Consider the following 24,781-nt stretch of genomic DNA (forward strand, 5'->3'; position numbering starts at 1 on the left):
AACTTTCTTTCTTAATCACTAAGTAATGCAGTATACACTGCTATTTATACACAACAATCTTAACTAACTAACCATCACATCCTCCAATCTTATGTCAAGTGTAACAATCTTATCATACTCTAACAGGTATCTCCTCGGTTTCCATCATTGCCTCCTTATTCATTTCGGTAATTTGGCATCTAACACAATCTACTTAAGGTCAATATGTAATATATTCTAAAGTCATAAAATCATCAAGACGTTAGGATCACAGATTCAATAAACCATATTGAGATCTCCCATAAAAACATCAAGGCGTTGGTAACAAAATACAATTTTTGTCAAATTAAAATCTCATATAAGAATAAGAGTATAAGTAAAATACAACATACTGTTTAAAATAATTAAGATCTTCTATTAAAACTTATGAACAAAAATTTACTATTAAACCATTAGCTAATAACACAAAAGGCAGTTTCTTACTTCCACTAATTAAAAGAGACAAAACTACATAGGCAAACTATTGCTCTTACTAATTAAAAGAGTAAAATAATCTTATAAACACCTACAAAATGAAACATACATCATTTAAATACTCCCACTGGTAAAGCATTAGTCATGGTTTCTACAAGCATAAAATTTGTAAGCTTAACATCAACTACTTTCTAATGACTACCAGATAAAAGAAGGGATTATTGTGACTGAAAAACTATACAAAACCATTATGTCAGTTCATCTAACATTTGACAAGAATAAAAACAACTTTAACTAAATGTTGTCTTATATTGCCACAAAATCATATAATTCGATAATCATCTTTGGAGAGAAATTGGTTATATTAGGTTTGCATAGCTAAAACACAAGAGCATTCATACATAGCTTCAACACTTTTGAGTAGTCAAAGTATATATAATCTTGTCAATCTCAAATTCACTATACAATTATTTATAGTTGATTGAATAGGAAAACACTTTTGAGCAGAATATACTATTCATTGATAACATATAAACCACAAGTTTAATTTCTTGAACAACAACCAAAAATTAATAAGCAAAACAGTTTTGAGCAAAATATACTCTTAACACTACTTGAATATAAATCTATTCGTATTGTATTTATCATTCATTATTGATAAATAATAATAGTCATTCAAAATAAAATATTCTTCAAATAATGTGTGGTCTTTGCATATTTCCTGCAAGGTTAGCTTTCTTATAACAAATAAAATACAAATATAAAATAATAATGTACATTTTATCTCTATGACTAAAACATGACCATTAAATACGTGCATAATTGATGATTGTGAAGTCCATCATATATTATTTCTCCCACTTGGACAAACACTCACCGTTTTTAAGTCAAAATTTCAAACAAAATTTCAGCAAAAGTGTCATGAACTTGAATATACAAATTGATGTCAAAATTATAAGTGAGTTGAACGAACAGAAAACCGGTAGCATAGACTTATGCACTAGCTCATGTTGTTCAAAATTCATGCAACTCAGGCCATTAACACTACTACAATATATGCTATCACCGGCGGAGGACAAACCGACGAGAAATCAACTTTCTGTCGAAAATTTGGCACAAATCCGACATTACATAATGTAATGTCGCTTTTCAATAGCGACACTATTGCTAGGGTCGCAAAAGGGCTTCAGCGTCGCTTTTTGAGCTTAATCCGCCACTACACAGTGTCGCTTTAAAGCGACACTAACCCTAACGTCGGTTTAAAGCGACGCATACTTACACGTGGATCAGCTATTTAATAATAAAGTATGCAGTATACTGTCGCTTTAAAGCGACATTATATTAAAATGAAATAAATAAAATATTCCTTAAACCGACGTTAGATAACAATGAAATAAATAAAATATAAAAACTAGCGACGCATACTTACACGTGCATCAGCTATTTAATAATAAAGTATGCAGTATACTGTCGCTTTAAAGCGACATTATATTAAAATGAAATAAATAAAATATTCCTTAAACCGACGTTAGATAACAATTAAATAAATAAAATATAAAAACTAGTAACGGTCTTAACCGACACTATATTTGTTAATAATAATAAAAGTGGATGAACAACTGCATGCAATTTCAATTAATTCCAACCAAAAAAAATTATAAATTTTAAGATCAAAATAAACATTAATGAAAATAAATAACAAAAACAATAGTGCCAAACTGTACATTTCACATTTCACATAAAATCCAAAAAGTCGTCCGTCGTAACAAACATTAAATCCGACATTACAAACATAACATAAAAAAACAAAAAGATAGACCAATTATACTGTCGTATTTAACCGACAAGAAAAAGAACCAATTAAACTACCCAACCGAATCTGCGCCTGAACGTCGTCCAGATCCTTCTGCTTGAGAATCTTCTCCTTGAGATACTCCTCCTTGAGATCCTCCTTCTTGAGATCCTCCATCTGATCCAAAAATCCTCGACAAGTCCACATCAAATCCAACACCTGCAAGCATTCCAGAAAACCCCCCAACTGGAACTTCAGGAAAAGATCCACTAGGAGCAGCCATCTCAGGTCGATATACTGGCACTTGATAAGGCGGCTGCTGCATGTATGGCATGGGCGGCTGCTGCATGTATGGCATGGGCGGCTGCTGCATGTATGGCATGGGCTGCGCAGGCATCGGATACACAGGATATAGAGGTTGCTGATTATTGCCAGCATACGGATATGCAGGGGAAGGCTGACTTTGGCCCGACTGTTGAGGAGGTTGACTGTGGCCTGATTGTTGGGTTCCCGGGCTATATGGTGGTTGTGGCTGAAATCTTTGAAAAAACCATGCAAACAACTGATTTTGCTTGTTCTCCAGGTCCGAAATCCGTTTATTATTATTTTCGTCTCTCATTTTCAACTCATTATTTTGAGTCATTAGCAACGCCATTGAACTCTTAGATGATCTCCTAGAGGAAATTGATGTAGAAGATGCAGAAGATGCATAAGACACCATATCAGGAGTCACACCATGACCGTATCCTCTGACTCTATTATACCTCTCAGGACCCATAGTATCAACATAAACTTGGGTCCTAAGATCTTCATTATCGTCTTGGCCCGACTCAATCAATGTTTGCAGGTTGCTCTCCATTGTTGACTTGCATTACAATTTTTAAAAACAAAAATTCAATCGTAAAACAGAAAAATAAGCTATAGATAATAAATACTAATAAAATCAAATACTAACACGAAAAAATCAATTACCCCTGTACGCTCCGATGTTTCATCAATCCATGATTTATCTTTTCGTGTATGACATTCACGAAAAAAGGTTACAGGATCTGCTTCTTTCCCATGCTTCTTCCGCTTTATCAAAAATAAAATTTCATACAAACAAATTAAGCAAACCTCATACTAAAAATAAATATAATTATTTAAAATTAATCATCTCTTGAAAATGTACAATCCATACATATTCTTCCCGCACTCTTGCAAAGGATTTTGTACCAGTAGTATGGTTCATTGATTTCAATCCCCGATTAATCTTATTTTTTTCAGCAACCTCCTGAAAAAAAACGAACGAAAAAAGAAAAGATTATATTAGGCAACTTTAAAGTTATAACGAAATAAATCGTGTAGGGTTTACCTTTGTTTTGTCTCTATTCCAATATGCCAACAAATCATTCCACTGGGTAGGAATCACATCAGGAGGAGGCTCGCTGCGAACCTGTTCTGCTCTTTTAGTATAATACTTTTTTTTTAACTTATTTCTAAACTCTTTGTGCGCATGCTCCGCAATCTTAAGCGTCATATGACGGATCAAAGGCATTTTTACTATATCTGCATCTTCAAAAAAGATACTTCCCTACATACATAAAAACAAAAAACAAAAAAAATCACGCTAGTCAAATATTATTACAATCATTGACCTATTCTTCTATTTTCAACTAAAAATAAAAAGATCTATATATACCTTTATTCTATTCCAAAAAGCTTCCTTATCTTCTTCCGTAACCTTACGCCAATCTTTCTCCAACGGAAGATTTCTATAGTCCCTAACCTCCGCTGCTACATGTTTTGAAAAAGCACTAGCGTTATCACTAATGCATTTTCCGGACGAATCAAACGAACAAAGCTGTTTCGTCCATTTAGGAATTGAGGGTCCACGCCTCCGTTGAGATGTACCTTGTTAATACAAACACACAATTAAAAAGTAGGAAACAAATGTATATTTTCAGATTAGCAATAATAATCGTTCAAACACAACAAAAAAAAAAAAAAACTGACACTCATAACAATTCAAAAAAGAACCAGCATCACCCTCGTCCTCTTCCAAATGAAGTTCCTCAGAACGTTGATCTTCACGGGAATTATCCATTGCAAAACTTAATGGAAGGAGAAGGAAGTGGGGGAAAGAGGAAGCTAGAAATGGGGGAAAGAGGAAGCCAGAAATGGGTGATAGAGAGGAGAGACAGAAGTGGAACACGGAAGTGAAGGGAGACAGAAATTAAATATGGATAACAACTTAGCGTCGAAATATGAATACATTACGTCGCTTAAAACCGACACAATCACTGACTAAACCTCCCCACACGTAACCTGACATAAAGCCTGCTATACTTGTCAGTGCAAGCCTATTGCGTCGCTTTAAACCGACGTTATCTTGCATAGCGTCGAAATAAGGGCCTACTGCGTCGTTTAAAACCGACGTTAGCTTGCATAGCGTCGAAATAAGCACAGGTTTGTGTCGCTTAAAACCGCCACTATATCTGATTCGACCTATATTATAGCCTGACATAGTTTTGACTGAAAGTCTGACATGTTTCAGTCATAAATGCCTTTGCGTCGAAATAAGGTCACATTGCGTCGGTTTTAACCTATGTTAGCCTGACAGGTTTTTAATAAGAGAAAGTTTGTGTCGAAATATGAAAACATTTGCTTCGAAATAAGAATCGTCTGACATTCAATTAGTCTCGAAAATGTATAATTTTGCCTCGATTAAAACCAGTCCAAGTTGACATGCCAATCAATTCAACCCATTCCAAGCAAAAAATACCGGGAAACCTCCCGCCGAACATAAAAATAAAATTTGTACTTCCCAAAAAAAAAGGAACAAATAAATAAATTTATTAAGTTATGTTATGTCATATAATATTTTAATAAATAATTAGACATGCCAATCAATTTACCCAAAATTTAAAAATAATTAGTTATGTTATGTCATATAATATTTTAATAAATAAATTTATTAAGTTGAATCAATTTTTTTTGCACTGTAATTGTTATTTTAATTTGTTGTTATTTTGATAATTTTTTGTTGTTATTTACTAGAATGGATTAGATGAACATAATTTGAGTTGTTATGAGAAAATGGAATGAATAATATTTATAAGCATTTATGTTAAATTAACAATATTAAATATAACCTAAACTTATAATATTTAGGAATATAAGAATATATTATGTTAAATTAATTTTTTTTGCACTCTAATTGTTATTTTAATTTGTTGTTATTTTGATACATTTGATAACATTTGGTTGTTATTTACTAGAATGGATTAAACACCATTGAACCCAAATCAAAGTTGGAAGTGTGGTGATATGTAGAGTTGCTCCACATCGGAAAGTTAATTACCCTAGAAAGCTTAGAAGAGTTGAGTCACTCTTTGTATTTTAAATTGAAGATCGAATTCATTCATTGTATTCATATAGGGTCAAGGAGTGTAGTTATAAAAAATCATCTAAATCGGAGTTAAAATAACCGTTAAATCGTGATTTTTCGTTTATAACCGTCGAAAAGCTTTGTCCCGTTACTTGATCTCTGAATGTTTTTTTTTTGTGATTTTTTGCTGATGTGATCTCCAAGCATATACAAACAATTTTGACGGTTTGGATCGTTGAAATTAGTTTTGGAGAATTCGTAAAACGATAGATTGGCTAACACTTAGAGTTTATTTATACTTTCATTAAGTATAACGTAAGATTTTGTGGTATCCACTTGTGTAAATATTTTAAATTGAAGATCGAATTCATTCATTGTATTCATATAGGGTCAAGGAGTGTAGTTATAAAAAATCATCTAAATCGGAGTTAAAATAACCGTTAAATCGTGATTTTTCGTTTATAACCGTCGAAAAGCTTTGTCCCGTTACTTGATCTCTGAATGTTTTTTTTTTGTGATTTTTTGCTGATGTGATCTCCAAGCATATACAAACAATTTTGACGGTTTGGATCGTTGAAATTAGTTTTGGAGAATTCGTAAAACGATAGATTGGCTAACACTTAGAGTTTATTTATACTTTCATTAAGTATAACGTAAGATTTTGTGGTATCCACTTGTGTAAATATTTTAAATTGAAGATCGAATTCATTCATTGTATTCATATAGGGTCAAGGAGTGTAGTTATAAAAAATCATCTAAATCGGAGTTAAAATAACCGTTAAATCGTGATTTTTCGTTTATAACCGTCGAAAAGCTTTGTCCCGTTACTTGATCTCTGAATGTTTTTTTTTTGTGATTTTTTGCTGATGTGATCTCCAAGCATATACAAACAATTTTGACGGTTTGGATCGTTGAAATTAGTTTTGGAGAATTCGTAAAACGATAGATTGGCTAACACTTAGAGTTTATTTATACTTTCATTAAGTATAACGTAAGATTTTGTGGTATCCACTTGTGTAAATATTTTAAATTGAAGATCGAATTCATTCATTGTATTCATATAGGGTCAAGGAGTGTAGTTATAAAAAATCATCTAAATCGGAGTTAAAATAACCGTTAAATCGTGATTTTTCGTTTATAACCGTCGAAAAGCTTTGTCCCGTTACTTGATCTCTGAATGTTTTTTTTTTGTGATTTTTTGCTGATGTGATCTCCAAGCATATACAAACAATTTTGACGGTTTGGATCGTTGAAATTAGTTTTGGAGAATTCGTAAAACGATAGATTGGCTAACACTTAGAGTTTATAATTATTATAATTAGTATAAAACTACAAATAATAAAAAATAATTATATATAATTATTATTATTAGGGTGTAAAACATTCATTGCATTCGTATAGGGGTGTAAAACAGTTAAATTAATATATAATTATTATTGTTTTTAGGGGTGTAAAACAATTAAATTAATATATAATTATTAATATTTAGGCTATAAAACTGCAAATAATAAAAAATAATTATATATAATTATTATTATTAGGGGTAATGCATATGATTGACAACAAGTATCTTGCGTCGAAATAGTCTCATATTGCGTCGAAATAGGCTAGGGTTGCGTCGGTTAAAACCGACGCCAAGTCTAACACACATGTCCTAAGCTTAACATTGCGTCGAAATAGGCTACGGTTGCGTCGGTTAAAACCGACGCCAAGTCTGACACACATGTCCTAAGCTTAACATTGCGTCGAAATAGGCTGGGGTTGCGTCGGTTAAAACCGACGCCAATTCTGACATACCTGAAAAATGCCGTCGGTTAAAAGCGACAGAATGTCAAGGAAAAAAAAAAAAAAAACAGAAATATAATTTTATAATACGATATCATAGCATACAAAATAAAACAAAGTCTAATTAATACAAAAAATAATTAATATATTTATTCCCTGTCATCATCTGTTAGCTCTTCGTCGGTATTGGCATGATTAACGAACCCGGTAGGCAACGCTAATGATTCAAGAAAGGGAGTCTCTTCCACGCCAACCCTTGTATGAAAATTTTCATTATCAAGAATTCGATCATCCAAGTTCGGCGTGTCATAATCATCAATAGCATCACTATCCTCTAATACGTCAAATAAATCTCTTGGCTGAGTTCGAACAACTACGTGCCAATCTTTTTCAATCGTGTCCTCCACGTAAAATGCCTGTAATGCTTGTGATGCTAGTATGAAAGGATCCTCTTTAAATCCCAATTGATTGAAATTCACCATAGTAAATCCATATTGATCAGTCTTCATTCCTCGTGGACTTTCACTATTAACCCATTCGCACTTAAATAACATCACAGCTCGACCCCTATCTCCTGCTTCAGTAGGACCACAATATTTGACCTCAAACATATCTACAACTCTGCCATAACAATTTACTTGCCCAATTGCTCCAGGAACATTTGCAGGTACAAAGACACCACAGTTTTGATTCTTATGCTTATCATCCACAGATTTTATACGAAATCTAAATCCATGAACAATGTGACTTTTGTATCTGCTCACAACCCTACTAGGATAATTAGCTAGCCAATGCAAGTCTTGAGATATCAATGTGTCATTAGCATCATATCTTGAATTCATCTGTAATAAGTATGAAGATAAATATTGACAAAATAACTATAAACATGTTATAATTAAAATGCAAAACAATAAATAAATAATATGATTATTATATCAACTCACATGTTGCTTGAACCATTCTGGAAATTCTTTCTTGCTTAGCTCTTTAATTTGTCGCATAGTTAACCTTTCTCGACGATATTTAGTTTTCAAGAATTCTTCATGTTGCCTACACAATTATGTCCAATTTAGATAATTATTTTTTCAAAGTTAAGAAAACCAATAAAACATTTCGACGTATGATTAAACATTCTTACCTTCTAAATGGGCTAACTTCATCACAATTATTTAGAATGTATCTATGGCACTGATCAAGAACATTTAGATTGAGCTCCACATTTTCTCCTGAACCCATATAACATCCTTTCGAGTCAAAAATTGATAACCCACCAGATACTCCACGTCCAATCCCATCTTCATTTCGGCCTCTACGGGTACGACGAGACTCAACGTCTCTAAGATAAATAGAACAAAATGACAAGCACTCATCCACCAAATATGCTTCAGCAATAGAACCTTCAGGACGACCCTTATTACGAACATAGCGCTTCAGTGTTTGCAAATACCTACAATTATAAAACGAAATACAAATTATTATAATTATTAATTAAAGTTATGACTACAATTGTAAAAAAATTATAAAAATTTATTCATTACCGTTCAATTGGATACATCCATCTATATTGAACAGGGCCTGCAAGCGCTGCTTCATCTGCCAAGTGAACTGGGAGGTGCACCATTATATCAAAAAATGCAGGAGGGAATATTTTCTCAAGTTGACATAATGTCAAGGCAATTCTTGAATTCAGTTGCTTAAATCCTTCCTCAGACTCCTTCTTACTACATAACTGTCTGAAAATTGCACTCAACTCTAATAAAACCATAGTAACAGCTTTAGGCAAAACTGGGCGTATTGCAAGCGGGAGTAACTGCTGCATTAAAACATGGCAATCATGACTTTTCAACCCATGTATTTTTCGTTCATTCACGTGCACACATCGTGACAGATTTGATGAATATCCATCTGGGACCCGAATAGTAGACAATACTTTACAAAACGCAGTTTTTTCTTCTCTTTTCAATGTGAACAATGCTGGAGGTCGAAATGTTCTATTTCCTTCTCTACGTGGGTGTTGACTATGTCTTATGTTCAAGAATTCAAGATCTGCACGTGCCGCCAATCCATCTTTAGACTTTTCTATATCTAGCAATGTTCCTACCACACTGTCACATATATTCTTCTCGATATGCATAACATCAAGATTGTGTCTAATCAAGAGATGCCTCCAATAAGGTAGTTCATAAAAAATCGATTTCTTCTTCCACTGACTGTTACTACTTGTACTGCTCGAAGCTCTTCTTCTGCGTTGCCCAACTGAAGCATCCTTGTTTGGTTTTCCAAAAGTAAATCTCAATGTAGAAAGTTCTTCGAGACATTGTAAACCAGTCCACTGCCTTGGTGCAGTACGATGCTCTCGACGACCATTAAAAGTGATGGTTTGCCTTCGAAACCTATGATTATCTTCAAGAAATCGTCGATGCCCCATATAACAAATCTTGCGACTCGCTGGCAAGTAAATAGATTCTTTATCATGCATGCAATGTGGACAAGCTTTATAACCATGTGTACTCCATCCTGACAACATTCCATAAGCCGGAAAATCACTTATGGTCCATAACACGGCAGCCTTCATCGTAAAACTTTGGTTGGAAAACGCATCATAAGTGGGAATGCCCACCTCCCACAACTCATTCAGCTCGTCAATCAATGGACGCATGTATACATCAATCTCTTTACCAGGACTGCGCGGTCCTGGTATTCACAAAGACAATAACAAATTTGGTTGCTTCATGCACATCCAAGGTGGCAAATTATAAACAGAAAGCACCACAGGCCATGTGCTATGATCATTCCTCATTTTCCCAAAAGGATTAAATCCATCACTGGCTAACCCTAATCGGACATTTCGAATTTCTGACGCAAAATCCGGATATAAATTATCCAAATGCTTCCATGCGGGAGAATCTGAAGGATGTCTCATAAACTCATCCTTAGGACATTCAGTTGCATGCCATCTCATATGTTCAGCCATATGCTTCGACATAAAAAAGCGTTGCAATCGTGGTTTTAAAGGAAAATACCACATAACCTTAGCTGCGACCTTTTTCCTCGAGCTATCCTCTGCATTGGTAATTTTATATCTTGATTTACCACAAACTGAGCACACGGTCAAATCTGAAGTATCTTTCCAATAGATCATGCAATCATTGGGACATGCATCAATTTTCACATACGACAGCCCCAAGTCATTTATAAGTTTTTTTGCTTTATAACAGGATTCAGGCAAACAATCCCCTTCAGGCAACATTCTTTTAATTAACTCCAGTAAAGTGGTGAAGATCTCGTCAGGCATTCCCGCTAAACACTTGATCTGATACAATCTTACAACTGCTTCCAATTTCTTAAACTCCTTACAACCTGGCCACAAATCTTGATCTGCCTCTTCAAGCAACTTAAAAAAAGTCTGCACCTCTTCTGGACGCCCTTCCCCAATAGGGGGTTCAGTAGATGGCCCAACACCTTCTTCTGTTAATGGTTGGACAAATACATCATTAAGAAAATCATGCATGCCAATCACCTCATCTCCTGTTTCTTCTTCTCCAATTCCCACATTTTGCTCTCCAATGTTTTGCTCGCCATGATGTCGCCAACAAGCGTTTTTATAATCTTTATCCATATCATACAATATGAGATGTTCAACAATGGTGTTCCTAACAAAAGAATATCGATTACAACATCTTTTGCAAGGACATCTAAACTTATCAGGATCAACACCATTTGCAACTGCTTGATCCAAAAACAAATTAATTCCAGTTGTATACGCTTCAAAATTTCGGGGTATTGTCAACCAACTCTTGTCCATATTTTACCACTTTACGAAGGTAAAATATTATGTTGACACTAAGATGCCTACAATCTTTCAATCCCTATCATGTAGGCATAACTATCAAAATTTTCAATTTCTATCTTTCACCCCTCGAACTCTATCACGATTGCAATCTTTTAATTTTCAACACCTATTATAGTAAAAGCAAATTAAAATAACAACAAAAAGTTGTCAAAATTATGCTCATCTAATCCATTCTAATAAATAACAACCAAAACTTATCAAACTTATCAAAAATAACAACAAATTCAAATAACAATTAGAGTGCAAAAAAAATTAATTAATATATTCTTATATTCCTAAATATTATAAGTTTAGGTTATATTCTTATATGAAAGGTTATATTCTTATATGAAAGGATATTCTTATATTATAAGTTTAGGTTATATTCTTATGAAAGGTTATATTCTTATATTTTTATATTCCTAAATATTATAAGTTTAGCTTATATTCTTATTAGAGTGCAAAAAAAAAAAAAAATAACATAATATATTATAATATTACTCAATATTATAAGTTTATGTTATATTTAATATTGTTAATTTAACATAAATGCATATAAATATTATTCATTCCATCTTCTCATAACAATTCAAATTATGTTCATCTAATCCATTCTAGTAAATAACAACAAAAAATTATCAAAATAACAACAAATTAAAATAACAATTAGAGTGCAAAAAAAAAAAAAAATTAACATAATATATTCTTATATTACTCAATATTATAAGTTTATGTTATATTTAATATTGTTAATTTAACATAAATGCTTATAAATATTATTCATTCCATCTTCTCATACCAATTCAAATTATGTTCATCTAATCCATTCTAGTAAATAACAACAAAAAATTATCAAAATAACAACAAATTAAAATAACAATTAGAGTGCAAAAAAAAAAAAATTAACATATTGTATTCTTATATTACTCAATATTATAAGTTTATGTTATATTTAATATTGTTAATTTAACATAAATGCTTATAAATATTATTCATTCCATTTTCTCATAACAATTCAAATTATGTTCATCTAATCCATTCTAGTAAATAACAACAAAATATTATCAAAATAACACCAAATTAAAATAACACTTAGAGTGCAAAAAAAAAAATTAACATAATATATTCTTATATTACTCAATATTATAAGTTTATGTTATATTTAATATTGTTAATTTAACATAAATGCTTATAAATATTATTCATTCCATTTTCTCATAACAATTCAAATTATGTTCATCTAATTCATTCTAGTAAATAACAACAAAAAATTATCAAAATAACAACAAATTAAAATAACAATTAGAGTGACAAAATTAATTAATTCGACTAAATTTTTATTAATTTAACAAAAATAGTAGAATTTTATCTAAGTGCTTAAATTATAATTTTTAAATAAATAAACTTGTGTATTATACAATTTAAAAATTAAAGAAGTTAGGGATACAAACCTGATTTGTTGAAGAATTTCGACGTCAACAATTCTTTATGTACTCAACCAACTCCAATAACTTTCCTACAAAAATAAATTGTAACTAAAAATTAAACAAGAAAAACTTACTGTTGTGAAAATAAAAATATTATAAGCAAGAAAAACTTACTGTTGTGAAGAGGAACAAATGAATTTTGAAAACCAAAGGAGAAAGCTGAAAGAGAGAACAGAGGAACAAATGAAGTTTGCAAACCAAAGGAGATAGCTGAAAGAGGAACACGGGAGACTTTGTAAAAATTGGAAGAACGAATAAGAAAAGTGCAAGAGAAGAAAAAGAAAACACGGGGGAGAGGGTATAAAGAGCAACAATGTGTCGCTTACAACCGACACTGGTTTTCAAAATATATGTCGCTCAAAACCGACGCAAGATTTAAAATATTAAAAACAAGAATTAGTGTCGCCTAGAAGCGACACTAATAGTTTATGTCGCTTAAAAGCGACACTATTTTATTTAAAGCGACGCCATTGCTTAAAAATATTAAAATATATGTCGATTATAAGTGACACTAAATTTTTACGTCGGTTTAAAAGCGACATAGAAATTTTATGACGCTTATAAGCGACACTAAATACGACGTCATCTTCACTGAGTGTCGCAAATCTCTTTTTCGCCACTATATAATATTAAAGCGACGCAAGAAGTGACACTATTAGGTCCTTTTGTAGTAGTGTAAATATGAAACTTTGTAGTGTATAACAAGAGAAATATAGGTGTATCATATTCAAAATTCAAGTTATTGGAGACCATTAGATGAGTTGTTCAACAACTACTAGTCATGATACATAATTTACCAGAAAATGCGTTCATTTGTGTCAAAAGTATAGAGCCATGAAATTTTATGCAAAAAGAAACATTAGAAAGTCTACATTATAAGTTGAGCTTATGATAAAAGGTTGGATCAAAATAACATTCAAACAGGTAATACAATAGAGTTGTTCCAAAGGGAAGAGGTAAAACTAAATATGTTTTAATTATAAATCCAAAGCTAATTAAAACAAAAGAATTAATTATATCTTCTCATATAAAATAGCACCTTGTACAACAATAACAACAATAATATTTGACCACGAAAAATGCAAACCTTTTTCTGAAATGATGAGGGTGAGTTAGCAGGTTTAATGCATGGAAAAAGCATAAATGCACTCTCTACAAATCCAATCTATCTAACCAAGGAGTAATGGAAACCTAGGAACCTTTTAACGCAAAGCTTTGATTGTTGTAGCCAAGAGTACAAAAGGAAACTTGTCAAAATTAAATGCAATCTTAACAAATCAAGGGTGAAAAGCTCACTCAGATAAAAGGTGTTAGTTAATTAGCCCATGTGGGCTGTCTTAAATTGCTTACCTGCTCACATGAAATAGCAAGCAAAACTAACTAGTTGACTCACTAGTCATAATGCATAAAAAATAAAAAATAAAAAAAAAGTGAAATGCATATGCATGTACAAACCTTACATGTGATGAAGCAACACCATATGATATACCTTTGGATTATTCACTTTCCATCTTACTAGAACATGTAACAAGAGAAACACAAAGAATTAAGAAGCATTTGTACAATATGGAATTAAAGTCCTATGATCATACATAGATGTCTTGGTGACAATGGGCACACATTTTATACGATGAAGCATACAATTTACTTTGAAACTGTTACAACGACACCGCTTTAGCTACTTAACTGTAAGGAGTAACTCATTTTTATATTCAAAAGGCAAACTACAAAACAGCAGCATACACAAAAAGATTCCGAAGAAATCCATCAGCATCATCTATGAGAGCTGGTCTAATCTAAACAGGAGGCACATATCAAATTGTACACTCATATATAGATGTACACATATAAATATGTACACTCGTTATAAATACCAAAAAACAAAAATTTATACACATATCAAAGTGTGACTCGTTCAAAAAGTGAAATGACTCCTTACATCATAACAGAAGTGAGTGTTTTACTTCTAGACCTCGGCGGACTTCTCTTGGGTTGGAGGGACCGGAGGCCCAAAAAATTGTGGAGCAGTAGGTGATTCCCTTCGGCCAGATGCCCTTCCAAGGAGGAAAAAAGCAAGGGCTAAAACCAATATTAACAATATAACCGGCGCAGAAACCACAACTACAAATCCCATTTTGTTTTGAAGCTAACAAGTCTCTGCATATCACAAACCATGCCCTTAGAGTCAAAAGTTAAGTGAAACATGGATTCATCAACTACAAATACATGTTCAGTACTCGTTTCTAAGTTCTGAACGATTAGTTAAAACTGCTACGCCGATGAATATTTTGTTTATTGACATTCAGTCTCTGCTGTATCAGAGCAGAGCAAATTTTGGTCCTCGGTTCAAATCTCATAGACAGAGTTGCTAATAAAAAAAAACTAAGAAAATGGTTATCTAGTCAGAGAACTTAGGAATATAAGAAACAAGAAAAGACAGAATAAGATGAATTTACCCATTAGTTGATTAAATTCTTGCTTTGTAAATATTTGATTGCAGACTTCAACGGAAACTCACACATTTCTGATTCCCTAGAAGTTCGTATACACATGAAAAAATTAAAGAAGTGAAACAATTCTCATACTCATTTTAATAAGCGCACGCAAAAAACTCAATTCAAAACGATTGCTTTTTCGTATTTTCGACAAGTAAACATGCTCTAAAATCATGGCACATGTAGAGGACTTACCTCTTGGGGTTTAATCTCTGGAAGTCTGGAACTAGAGCACAAGAGACTGAGACAGAAGGAATTGATGATGATGATGATGATGATGATGATGATGATGAATGATGAAAGATAGAAGATGTGTGTATCGTATTCATGTCCAACCAAGTCACTCGGTTGAGCTTAGGAGGGGGCCTGTCAGCTCTCCACGTCTCAGAAACCTGACCGTGGATATGGGGTAACGTGAGAGGGAGCAAACTAAGAAAATACACACTCCACTCGCTGTTAGGGTTATGCCATTATGTATCTTATAATCTTAAAAAAAGCACCGACTAAAATAAAACTAAAGTCTTACTTGCTCCACCTGCGATATTATTATATAATATTGATTGATTGCTCTTTCGTATCTTTGAAAAGGAATGGAGACTAATTTACTATTTTTCTTGTATTCCCTCAAAAGTGCAATCATTAAAAAGATGAGTGTTAGCAAGCGGTTAATTGGTCTGGTAGTCTAAGTCTTTCTTTAACCCATTTTGTTTCGAATTCAAATCATTTCTCTTTTGTAATGTAAATTAAAGTAGTATTATCGTTTTATTGAAAAAATTGTTAAAATTAAGGACTTTCAAGTTAGCTTTTGGTGGTGAAAAATAGTCACCACTTTCAAGCTATTTAATTTTGCACGCTATTTTACTTGATTTTATTTAAGTGAATTGTTTTTAGCACTCCAAAAATCTCATTTGGCACTCCAAACTTTTTATAATTAGAAAATATATATATATACTTTTGATGAGCGTAAAATGAGATTTTTAGAATACTAATAACATTTCCCTTATTCAATATGATTAGTTAAAAATAAAGAAAGAAGTGTAAATGAGTGATTATTCTTCCCCGACTTGCACAAACCCCACGCGAGAGGAATACAAACACGAACCTCGCATGCAGATCGTGAAATGCTATTAACCAAGGTACCAGTCCCTGGTGCACAACTTAACTCAGTGCACAAAATTATGGAGACAGGTGACCAAAATGGTCTAGATACTCAAAATCAAAGGTATTTTTTTGTCAGTATTGTTAACTGGCACATTAGTATTTGCATTCATGTCAAACATCTTGGATCACATCCCAGCCATAACTTCCTGCAATGGAAGAGAGATGATTGAAAAGCCCGGGGGTTCCGGGGTTTTGCAAATTTCAATCTTGTTAGAACAAGTAACAGAAGCAAGCAAGCAAAGCATCTAAAAATTTGCAAAAACCAATTTTCAACCTTCCACCCATTTTCTTTGATGATGCTGCAATTACAGATCCAGCAATTCTTACCTATGTATATGTTAAAATACAAGGAAATACAAATTGCAGCGACGACTTTGATACAGAGAGAGAGAAACGGTCTTAACTGAGCGTTTTGATCCAGAAGATGAGCCGTTTTCCAAAATCAAACAGCTCCATAACCCGGTTGAGACATACTGTGTCTGTGTATGAAACTGAAAGCTATTACCCATAAGGAGCAGATGTCAGAGACTTGCGCGAACCAGGACCCTCATGAGTGCCAGCTGCTTTGTTGGATAATCTACGCTTGTAGCGTTTGAGGACAGATGCCAGATTTTCTTTTCCCTTTGGGAAAGCTACATCACCGGCTGCTGTCCCTGTCCGGCCCTTTCGACAAGAGATTGCAATCTCCACATCCTTGATTATGTCTAGAAGCGTTACTGCAGTTGTGGATTTTCCCCTGGCTGGTTTAGCAGCAGGAGGTATTCCATTTGAAAATGATAAACTTGATTTCAGCTGGTGTGCAGCGGGAACTTGAAGGCAGAAGCATGGTGACATCAGAGAACGAGGCCTTGAAAATGCCGAATCAATAATCCCCTAGCATTAACACGATACAGAGTCAGTAACATTACTGAATTAGAAGCTTTGGAACCAAATATACATTTGAAGTCAATCTACTTGTATAAAGAGCACAAGTGCAAAGCAAGGAGACAAACTCCTGCAAAATTCACCGAAAAGTAAAAACTGTATTCCACGTAGCTTGCAACAAAGGGTTGTTTTCTAAGTTGTGTTCAAGGCAAGGTTTTCACTTCGGCTTGAGGAGAGTGTCAGAACCAATTCAGTCTATTTAGGGTTTTACTTAACTAGCTACGGAATTTTAATTTATTCTAGGATTTCAATTCATGTTGTGGTTTGATTTCATTTCTGTTATAGCCGCATTTGAGAAACAAATGTATTTTATTAGAGAGGGAATGTAAGTGTTTACCTGAAGCCGGTTGAGAACGTAGGTATATTTCCCCCATAGCTCTGGCCGGCTTTCCATAAGTGATAAATCAAGAATGCGGTGGATGCACCAAACCCCAAAGCTTACTACTAAATCTGCCTTCCATATACACCCCTCCCCACAATGAGGAACCGAGGAAAACATAAACTGACTCAAATCATTATTCTTCATTGCAGAAGCAGGCTTCCTATCTGAAGAATGGTACTGCGGTTCGCCCATTTGACCTGTTCGGTTTATCTCTCTAGTTTCAGCTTCATAAAGAAATTTCTCCCTTGCAGCCACACGATCAATTAGATCCTCATCAACCCCATCATTTTGCGTAAACAACCAGTCAGACCCTTCCAATTTCAAAAGCTTCACAATGCAATGCCTGAAAGACTGAAGCAGCTTGGCCTCTGAATCTGCAACTGAAGTTGTTTCTTGGTTTACGGAACCTACCCTATTACCAATTCCACTACCAATAGTACGATTATTATCAGCCACACCAAACTGCTCAAAAGGCTGTCTAGACCAGAGCGACCGTGTGTTAAAAGTTGAACTCTGTTGTGATGACAGAGAATTGTAGACTTTTGGAGAGAGTTCATCAAATGCCAAAGGAGCTCCTGTTCGCACCCCAGAATTTGAATACAAGGATGATTCATAACCGGTCATCCCAGCAGATGATCCATACCCAAGAGGACTTTCCCAGTTAGCATTTTTATCAGGCATGTAAAGCTCCCGATGAATGTCTGGTAAACTATGATATTTCTTTGCATTGGCTGGACTTACCACATTCTCAGCAATTCCAGAAGACCGTGGATCATGATACGGTCTTTCAGATTGCATTGGACTATTTCTAGATACTGTAAAGTTCTGAAAACTGGAGGCCTGACCAGATCCTAACCCATTTTGCAACTTCTGCCCCATGGTAAATGCAAGTGAATCTCTGTAGTTTCCAGCACCCAACGAAGAACCGGACTGTAGGACTGATGGCTCCATTTGACCATTCAAGTTATCAGAACTTTTGTCATTTGCCATTTGATTGAGATATGATGCAATCTGATAATCATGTACTATGGCTGGCTGGTAATCCCAACTCTCAGAAGTTGGGATACTGCGCACACTTGAATAGCGCCTCTCACCACTCTCAGAAGTTGGGACACTGCGCACACTTGAATAGCGCCTCTCACCACTCTCAGAAGTTGGGATACTGCGCACACTTGAATAGCGCCTCTCACCACTCTCAGTAGTTGGGATACTGCGTACACTTGAATAGCGCCTCTCACCAGAGCCAATAATGCTGCGGCTTGAATTTTGCACATAGGTGTCTAACAACTGCATGTGGCTAGGCAACAATGAGGAAGATCCCCTTTGGACCGCATATGACTCTAAACTGCTTTGAACCCTATGCTGCTTTGCAGACTCATATAAACTTGAGCTGATTAGAGAATCAGATCCTCTGCCTACTGCGGATGGAAAGAATCCAGAAGTTCCCTTTGGACTGGTATCAACTTTCAGCGAGGACGACACAGACTTTGAATCTGATCCCAACAGAAGGTCCAGCTTTTTAGCCTTTGCGTCTTGAATTACATTTCCATGGAAATCATACAGTTGTCCCCAAAATTCATCAAGCACAGCAGCCAGTTGACGTCTTGCAGCACGCCCCAACCCTGCTAATCTTGAAAGGCTTCCTGCACTACTTCCTCCATCATCACCTTTTCCACTTAGACTCCTAAATGATCCCGAGCCCTCAGAGGCCAATGGCGCAGTGCTCCCAGAAACCCCTTTTGATGATTCTTCAGGCTCCCAGGTATCTCCCTCATCATCATCTTTTTCAGTTGGTAAGTCTGCTTCAGCTTCAACAGTCTTCTCAATTGACTCTGTTGACTTGAACTTCAGTGTACTGGTGTCCTCCAATGTGACATCAGAAACATCATTAACAACAGTTGAGACTGGAAATGACTCCACTGCAGATGTGGATCCCTCCATGCGGCTTTTAGGGGAGCAAGGAAAGGTAATATGAGAATTATTATTCTCTGCTACAGTTGTTTGGAGAAGTTCCTGATCAGCCTCCATGATAGTATCAGGCAGATCCAGATCAAAATTATCAACTTCTGAATCAGCATCCAACCCAAGTGATGGTGATGGTTCATGGCTCTGGACACTTGCCTCTCTATGATATTGAGGTTCAGCTCTGTTAATATCTTCTTCATTTGTCAATGAATCTGGTGTACCCTCCATCAGTTCCCAGTTCCACACCTGAGCCTCTAATCGGACACTTGCAGATTTTAACGGGGTAGCTGCTAGCCAAATCATCAAACCAAATGATGCACAAGCAGTGAGGAATAGTAACATACTACTCCCGCCATGCGACCTCAAATTACCACCCCATTCACTATTCCCAAAAATCATTTCTACTACAAATATAATTTTCAATCCAAGCATCCCAATAAGAGTAATCAGGGATAAGAATTCAACAAATTGTGAAATTTTATGGGCACCCATTATTGGTCTTGAAGCAGCAATTCGAAAAATAGGGATCACGGAAGATGGTAGTAGCAGAGCTGCCAAAACTTGTGTGAATATAAGCAGTTGATACATTCCTTCGGCTCCTGAACTCCAAACAAAATAAAGGGCTGGAACAATGGCAATAATTCTGATAGTAGCGCAATGAAGCCAACCAGGAAGGTCCACTTGCAAAAATTCATTCAGGACTACATCTCCACCCAGACTCCAGCTTAATGTTGTGATTTGATTTGACAGAATGAGAACCAGTAAGAAGGAAGCCGGTACTATTGGACCCCAAAAGACCTACATAATTTCAGAAAAATATTAAATTGGCTCAGTATGCTGCATGATAGTGCAAGATTAAATTGGCCCAGGGGAAGAAAGTGCAACCTGTTCCATTAGCGACATTGCATCCTGAAACGCAAGTACAACAAGGCCAGAACTTGCCTCTGGACTGTAGAATAAATTTTCCGCTGAGGTCATAAGGACATAATTCACCATATAAACACCACTGAAGATGCATACTATGGCAACTAAATGGTTATGACACAAAGCACCCTTGGGAACAGTTGCTTGCTGCTGATATTGCTGAAAAAATAGAAAATTGGAGTTTCAGAGACCGTCACTGCAAATCAACTATCATATGAACAATTTTCAAGTAGTTAACAGTCCAGATACAGGAGGAGAAAGAACTTAGTGATGCAAGTTTATTAGTTGATGCACATGTTAAAATTGATTACTTTTGGCCTCCCTAGTCCAGAAAGAGAATATCAATCTCTTGTTACTGGAACTTTTTCTTTTCTATTTAGGAAAGAAGTATGGGCATGTGTAACTTGGCGGTCTCTAACAAACTGCAATGACAATAAAAAATGGAACCATTTGACCCTCTTAATTGCATTAGTTCATGAAGAAGTTATTTCAAACGAAAGGAATAGATGACTCAGCAACATGTCCTAAAAAGCAATTAATCTCCAAAACAAGAAAAAGATGGGCACTGCATATCCATGCATTAAATGTATATCTAAATAAGCCAAAGATGCACAGACAGACAGATAGACAGATAGACAGATATACAACAAGAGAATCAATGTGTGTGCATATGTATATTTAACAAAGATACAGATGCATGCATAAGCTCATATTCAGCAACATATGCATGGATGTGCAACGTAAATGCGGAGACTGAAAACAGGGAAGCGTGAGAAGCACAGATACCTGCACTATAGAAGAATGAAAATAAAGACTGTGAGGCATTATGCTTGCACCAAGAAGACTCATCAGTGCAAATGCACTCTCCCCACTCAGCTTTGTTAGCATCCCATTCATGGAACGGGGCATTTCTGGTTGACTGATAATTACTCCAAGAACAAAGGAAAGGAGTATGAATCCTGCAACATATATGCATAGGACCTTCGCCTTGCAAGTTTCCTGGTATATGGATACTCAATAATTATTTTAAACAATATTGCAAATGCGAGACTACAGAGAAATAAGTGCAAGTAACAGAACTTACCAGGAAGGAGGAAAGAAGAGGGTATAAAATGGCATTAACAGCAGTCAAAAAGACACAAGTGAACAAGTCCCAACCAAACAGAAGATTAAGCCCATGTGCGATGCCGAGGATCTAGTAAAATTAGTGCAATCATATGTTACAAGAATAACAAATTTAAATTCAACAATAATACAGATCATAACAAAATGCAACAGCTACAGCACAGTTTGGACAAATTGGGGTGGAGTAAGTTTCTGAGTATAGAGAAATTACCATGGTTAGGTCTGACAGAATTGCAGAAACCTCTGTTTGAATTCCTAAGGATATGCATGTGCCCTTGTCATACTCCTCACTGCATATCTTTTGACATTAACAAAATTCAAGAAACAAAAAGAAAATGTTAAAACTTGGCGGCTAACATAGAGGCTATGTGCACATGATTGTTTGTACGGAAGAGAGAGAGGCAGAGAGATCAAACAAACCAACTGCAGCCAATCAAATAAGAATATGCAACCAGAAAAGTTATCCTGGTTAGGACGCAGCTCGAAAGCATGACCGCAAACAGAGTATATGCATAAGTAGTAGCGTCTCCACCACTACCATTTCTAAGAAGAATAATGCATTAAAAACCCCTTAAATGAGAAAAATGATACCTGTGCAAGATCTCTTCCGGTGACTACACCAATCCGAGCTGACAAATAGTGACATAAAATAGCTGCAAAATTGAAAATAAGCATCAATGCTGCGAGGTCAGAGCCAAAACGGGCACCTGCTTCAGCAGTTGCTGCCCACTTTCCAGGGTCAATATATCCAACTGAAATCAGAAGCACAGGTCCAACAACAGGAAGCAACCGCTGTAGAACACCCGGCATAATGTTAGCATTAGGATTGGTGGATTCCATAGCTATGGACTCTAGGAGAAACCAAATTTCCAGTGCAATGAATTACAAATGGCCTTCCTGAACTACTATGCAAAACTAGACTCACGAGCTGAGGTAACCACTGCTTGAAAAGGAAAAGAAAGATAGAAGCACTTTAACTGCAGGAGTGAAAAAAGAACTAGCACCAACTGATTATGCCACAATACATGAACCCAATTTACTGTCTTTGGAGGACATAACTAGGTAAAGAAAGTGCAACCAATGACGATGGTGAGTTGCGCAGGCTATTCCAATACACTTGCGCAGATCAAACCTAACTTTTCTAAATGGCTACTGCATTGTAAACTTTAGCCCATTCAATCTACTGAGAATAAGCAGAGTGTCCATCCAATCCTCGCGAAACTTTGATCCAACTACTAGAATTACAGAGCACAACTAACAACAGTCACAACTCCAGCCATGGAACGAACTTCAACCGCTCCAATCATTCTGTACTCTGCCCTTGGCGTCAATCCTGATCCACAAAATCACATTAGTTTGATGCACCGAAGAAAAGGGCTAGTATCCAAATCAATGTAATATCACAACCTATTTTTATGACTAATTCAAATTTTAACATCATGAGTAAGCACATTAACCATAAACAATTCCACCTCCATAACATTTTTATCTTTCAAAAATTTGGTCAATCGAAATACTAGAACAGAACAATTGAATACTGGTTTGGTTGTGCTTATAAAAGTGGTTATCAAAAAGAACTGAGCTCAAAAAGATGTTCGGTAAACATTTAAAAACAGCTTATTTTCACAGTTTTAGATATAAAAAAAAAACTAAGAACGTGAAGTAGAAAAAATAAATTTATTCTCACACAGAAGCAATTTTGTTAGCACAGCAATACCAAACCAGTACGAATCAACCACTACAAGAATCCAATAGCAAACAAACTCCAAACAACATACTGAAGCAGAAATGCAAAAACCCATCTCCAAACCCATGTCAGATCCTTCCCCAACGTTACAAAACAAAACCAAACATAAACAGAATCAACATGCACATAAAAGCTCCAAAACAACAATAACTCAACGGTTGAAAGACATCCCAAAACCCTAGAATCCCAGTACGATGAGAAGAACACCAGAATCCATTGCCATGGATCTCAGGCACCAAGACAGAAAAAACCCAAAAGCCCATTTACACAAAAACCGAGGAAGAAGATACAAAAGGGGTTCAATCAATTGATCAATCAAAGTCAAAACCACAGACAGTTGGTTCCTTTGGGTCATCAGCTTTTAGGGTTTTCGAAATGCTACAGCTTACCTCAAGCTTCCTCTGTGAGGTTTCCCTTCCAGTTATATTGTTTTGTTTCAGTTTCTCTGCCAATCTCTATCTCCTAATCTAGAGTCCTACACAGGCAGTAGATCTCAGAGGACTTTAAAGAGAAACGGCTCAATTTTCCTGGCACAGAGAGAGAGAGAGAGGGAGAGAGAGAGAGAGAGAGAGAGAGAGAGAGAGAGATAAATTATGGGTGGGGTTTCAAGGCCATCTTGAAGAGAGAGAAAGGAAGACAGATAGTGAAAGTGAGGGATTGAGGAAAAGTTTCTTAAAATGTGTCTTTTTTCTAATAAATATTAAAAATTATAATTATAATTATAATACAGATGGAAAGGTCCAAAAATCAGTTTCTACTTTTATTTATGAAATCATGTATTGCTTCCTATTTTTATTTTCTTTCTTTCTTTCATGTGGATTTTTAAGAGAAAATATGGAGTAGTTAGTAAGAATTTTGATGTGACTGCTCAGAGGAGATATTCATTCATTCTTTTTGAAACTTGATGCAAATTTACACGGTTTGGACATAAACTATATGTTTTCTACAAACATTCAGTGATGCAATTCATTTTCACTACTTAAGTGCTATCTCAAAAGAGTTTTTTGTTTCAGTTATTTATTTTCCACACACTTCAAAGATTTTCAACTATAGATCGGTACGATACCCGCTATAAATCCACATTTATCGACATAATGAATAACAACCGTTAGTATACACAAAGAAAACCGATACTAGCATTTACTTTCTTTTGAAGCTATCATTTTAGAAGTCATTAATTTAAACCAATGCATTTACTAACTGATCATATTATGAATTTGTTGAGGACATCCGATAAAATTGGAACAATGTTGTGAATGTGTACATGGCAATAGAGGTTTATTACTTTTCTTCCTGTCTATTGTTTTTAATCATAATTTCTAAAAATATTTGTACATGG

General features: G+C 35.0%; 3 protein-coding genes across 3 annotated transcripts; all 3 read right to left on the reverse strand.

The window, feature by feature from the left end:
- Positions 1 to 2,159: 2,159 nt before the first annotated feature.
- LOC137721854 (uncharacterized) lies at positions 2,160 to 3,313 on the reverse strand. Its single transcript, XM_068460879.1, has 2 exons — positions 3,218 to 3,313; positions 2,160 to 3,110 (listed from the first exon to the last, which is right to left on the reverse strand). The coding sequence occupies exon 2, from the start codon at positions 3,102 to 3,104 to the stop codon at positions 2,319 to 2,321; it is 786 nt and encodes a 261-aa protein (XP_068316980.1). The 5' UTR covers positions 3,105 to 3,110; positions 3,218 to 3,313; the 3' UTR covers positions 2,160 to 2,318.
- A 4,236-nt stretch (positions 3,314 to 7,549) lies between these two features.
- LOC137721984 (uncharacterized) lies at positions 7,550 to 11,205 on the reverse strand. The gene is made up of 5 exons (XM_068460997.1): positions 10,494 to 11,205; positions 8,939 to 10,094; positions 8,539 to 8,847; positions 8,345 to 8,450; positions 7,550 to 8,242 (listed from the first exon to the last, which is right to left on the reverse strand). Exons 1-5 carry the CDS (start codon positions 11,203 to 11,205, stop codon positions 7,550 to 7,552), a joined length of 2,976 nt encoding a protein of 991 aa, XP_068317098.1.
- Positions 11,206 to 16,512: 5,307 nt separating this feature from the next.
- Positions 16,513 to 24,169, reverse strand: LOC137722357 (ethylene-insensitive protein 2.1-like). Its single transcript, XM_068461341.1, has 8 exons — positions 23,832 to 24,169; positions 22,287 to 23,028; positions 21,907 to 21,993; positions 21,655 to 21,765; positions 21,357 to 21,569; positions 20,532 to 20,729; positions 17,637 to 20,444; positions 16,513 to 17,248 (listed from the first exon to the last, which is right to left on the reverse strand). Exons 2-8 carry the CDS (start codon positions 22,533 to 22,535, stop codon positions 16,877 to 16,879), a joined length of 4,038 nt encoding a protein of 1,345 aa, XP_068317442.1. The 5' UTR covers positions 22,536 to 23,028; positions 23,832 to 24,169; the 3' UTR covers positions 16,513 to 16,876.
- Positions 24,170 to 24,781: the final 612 nt, after the last annotated feature.

This window comes from Pyrus communis, chromosome 17 (genome assembly GCF_963583255.1).
Source record: "Pyrus communis chromosome 17, drPyrComm1.1, whole genome shotgun sequence".
In the NCBI taxonomy this organism is placed as follows: Eukaryota; Viridiplantae; Streptophyta; class Magnoliopsida; order Rosales; family Rosaceae; genus Pyrus; species Pyrus communis.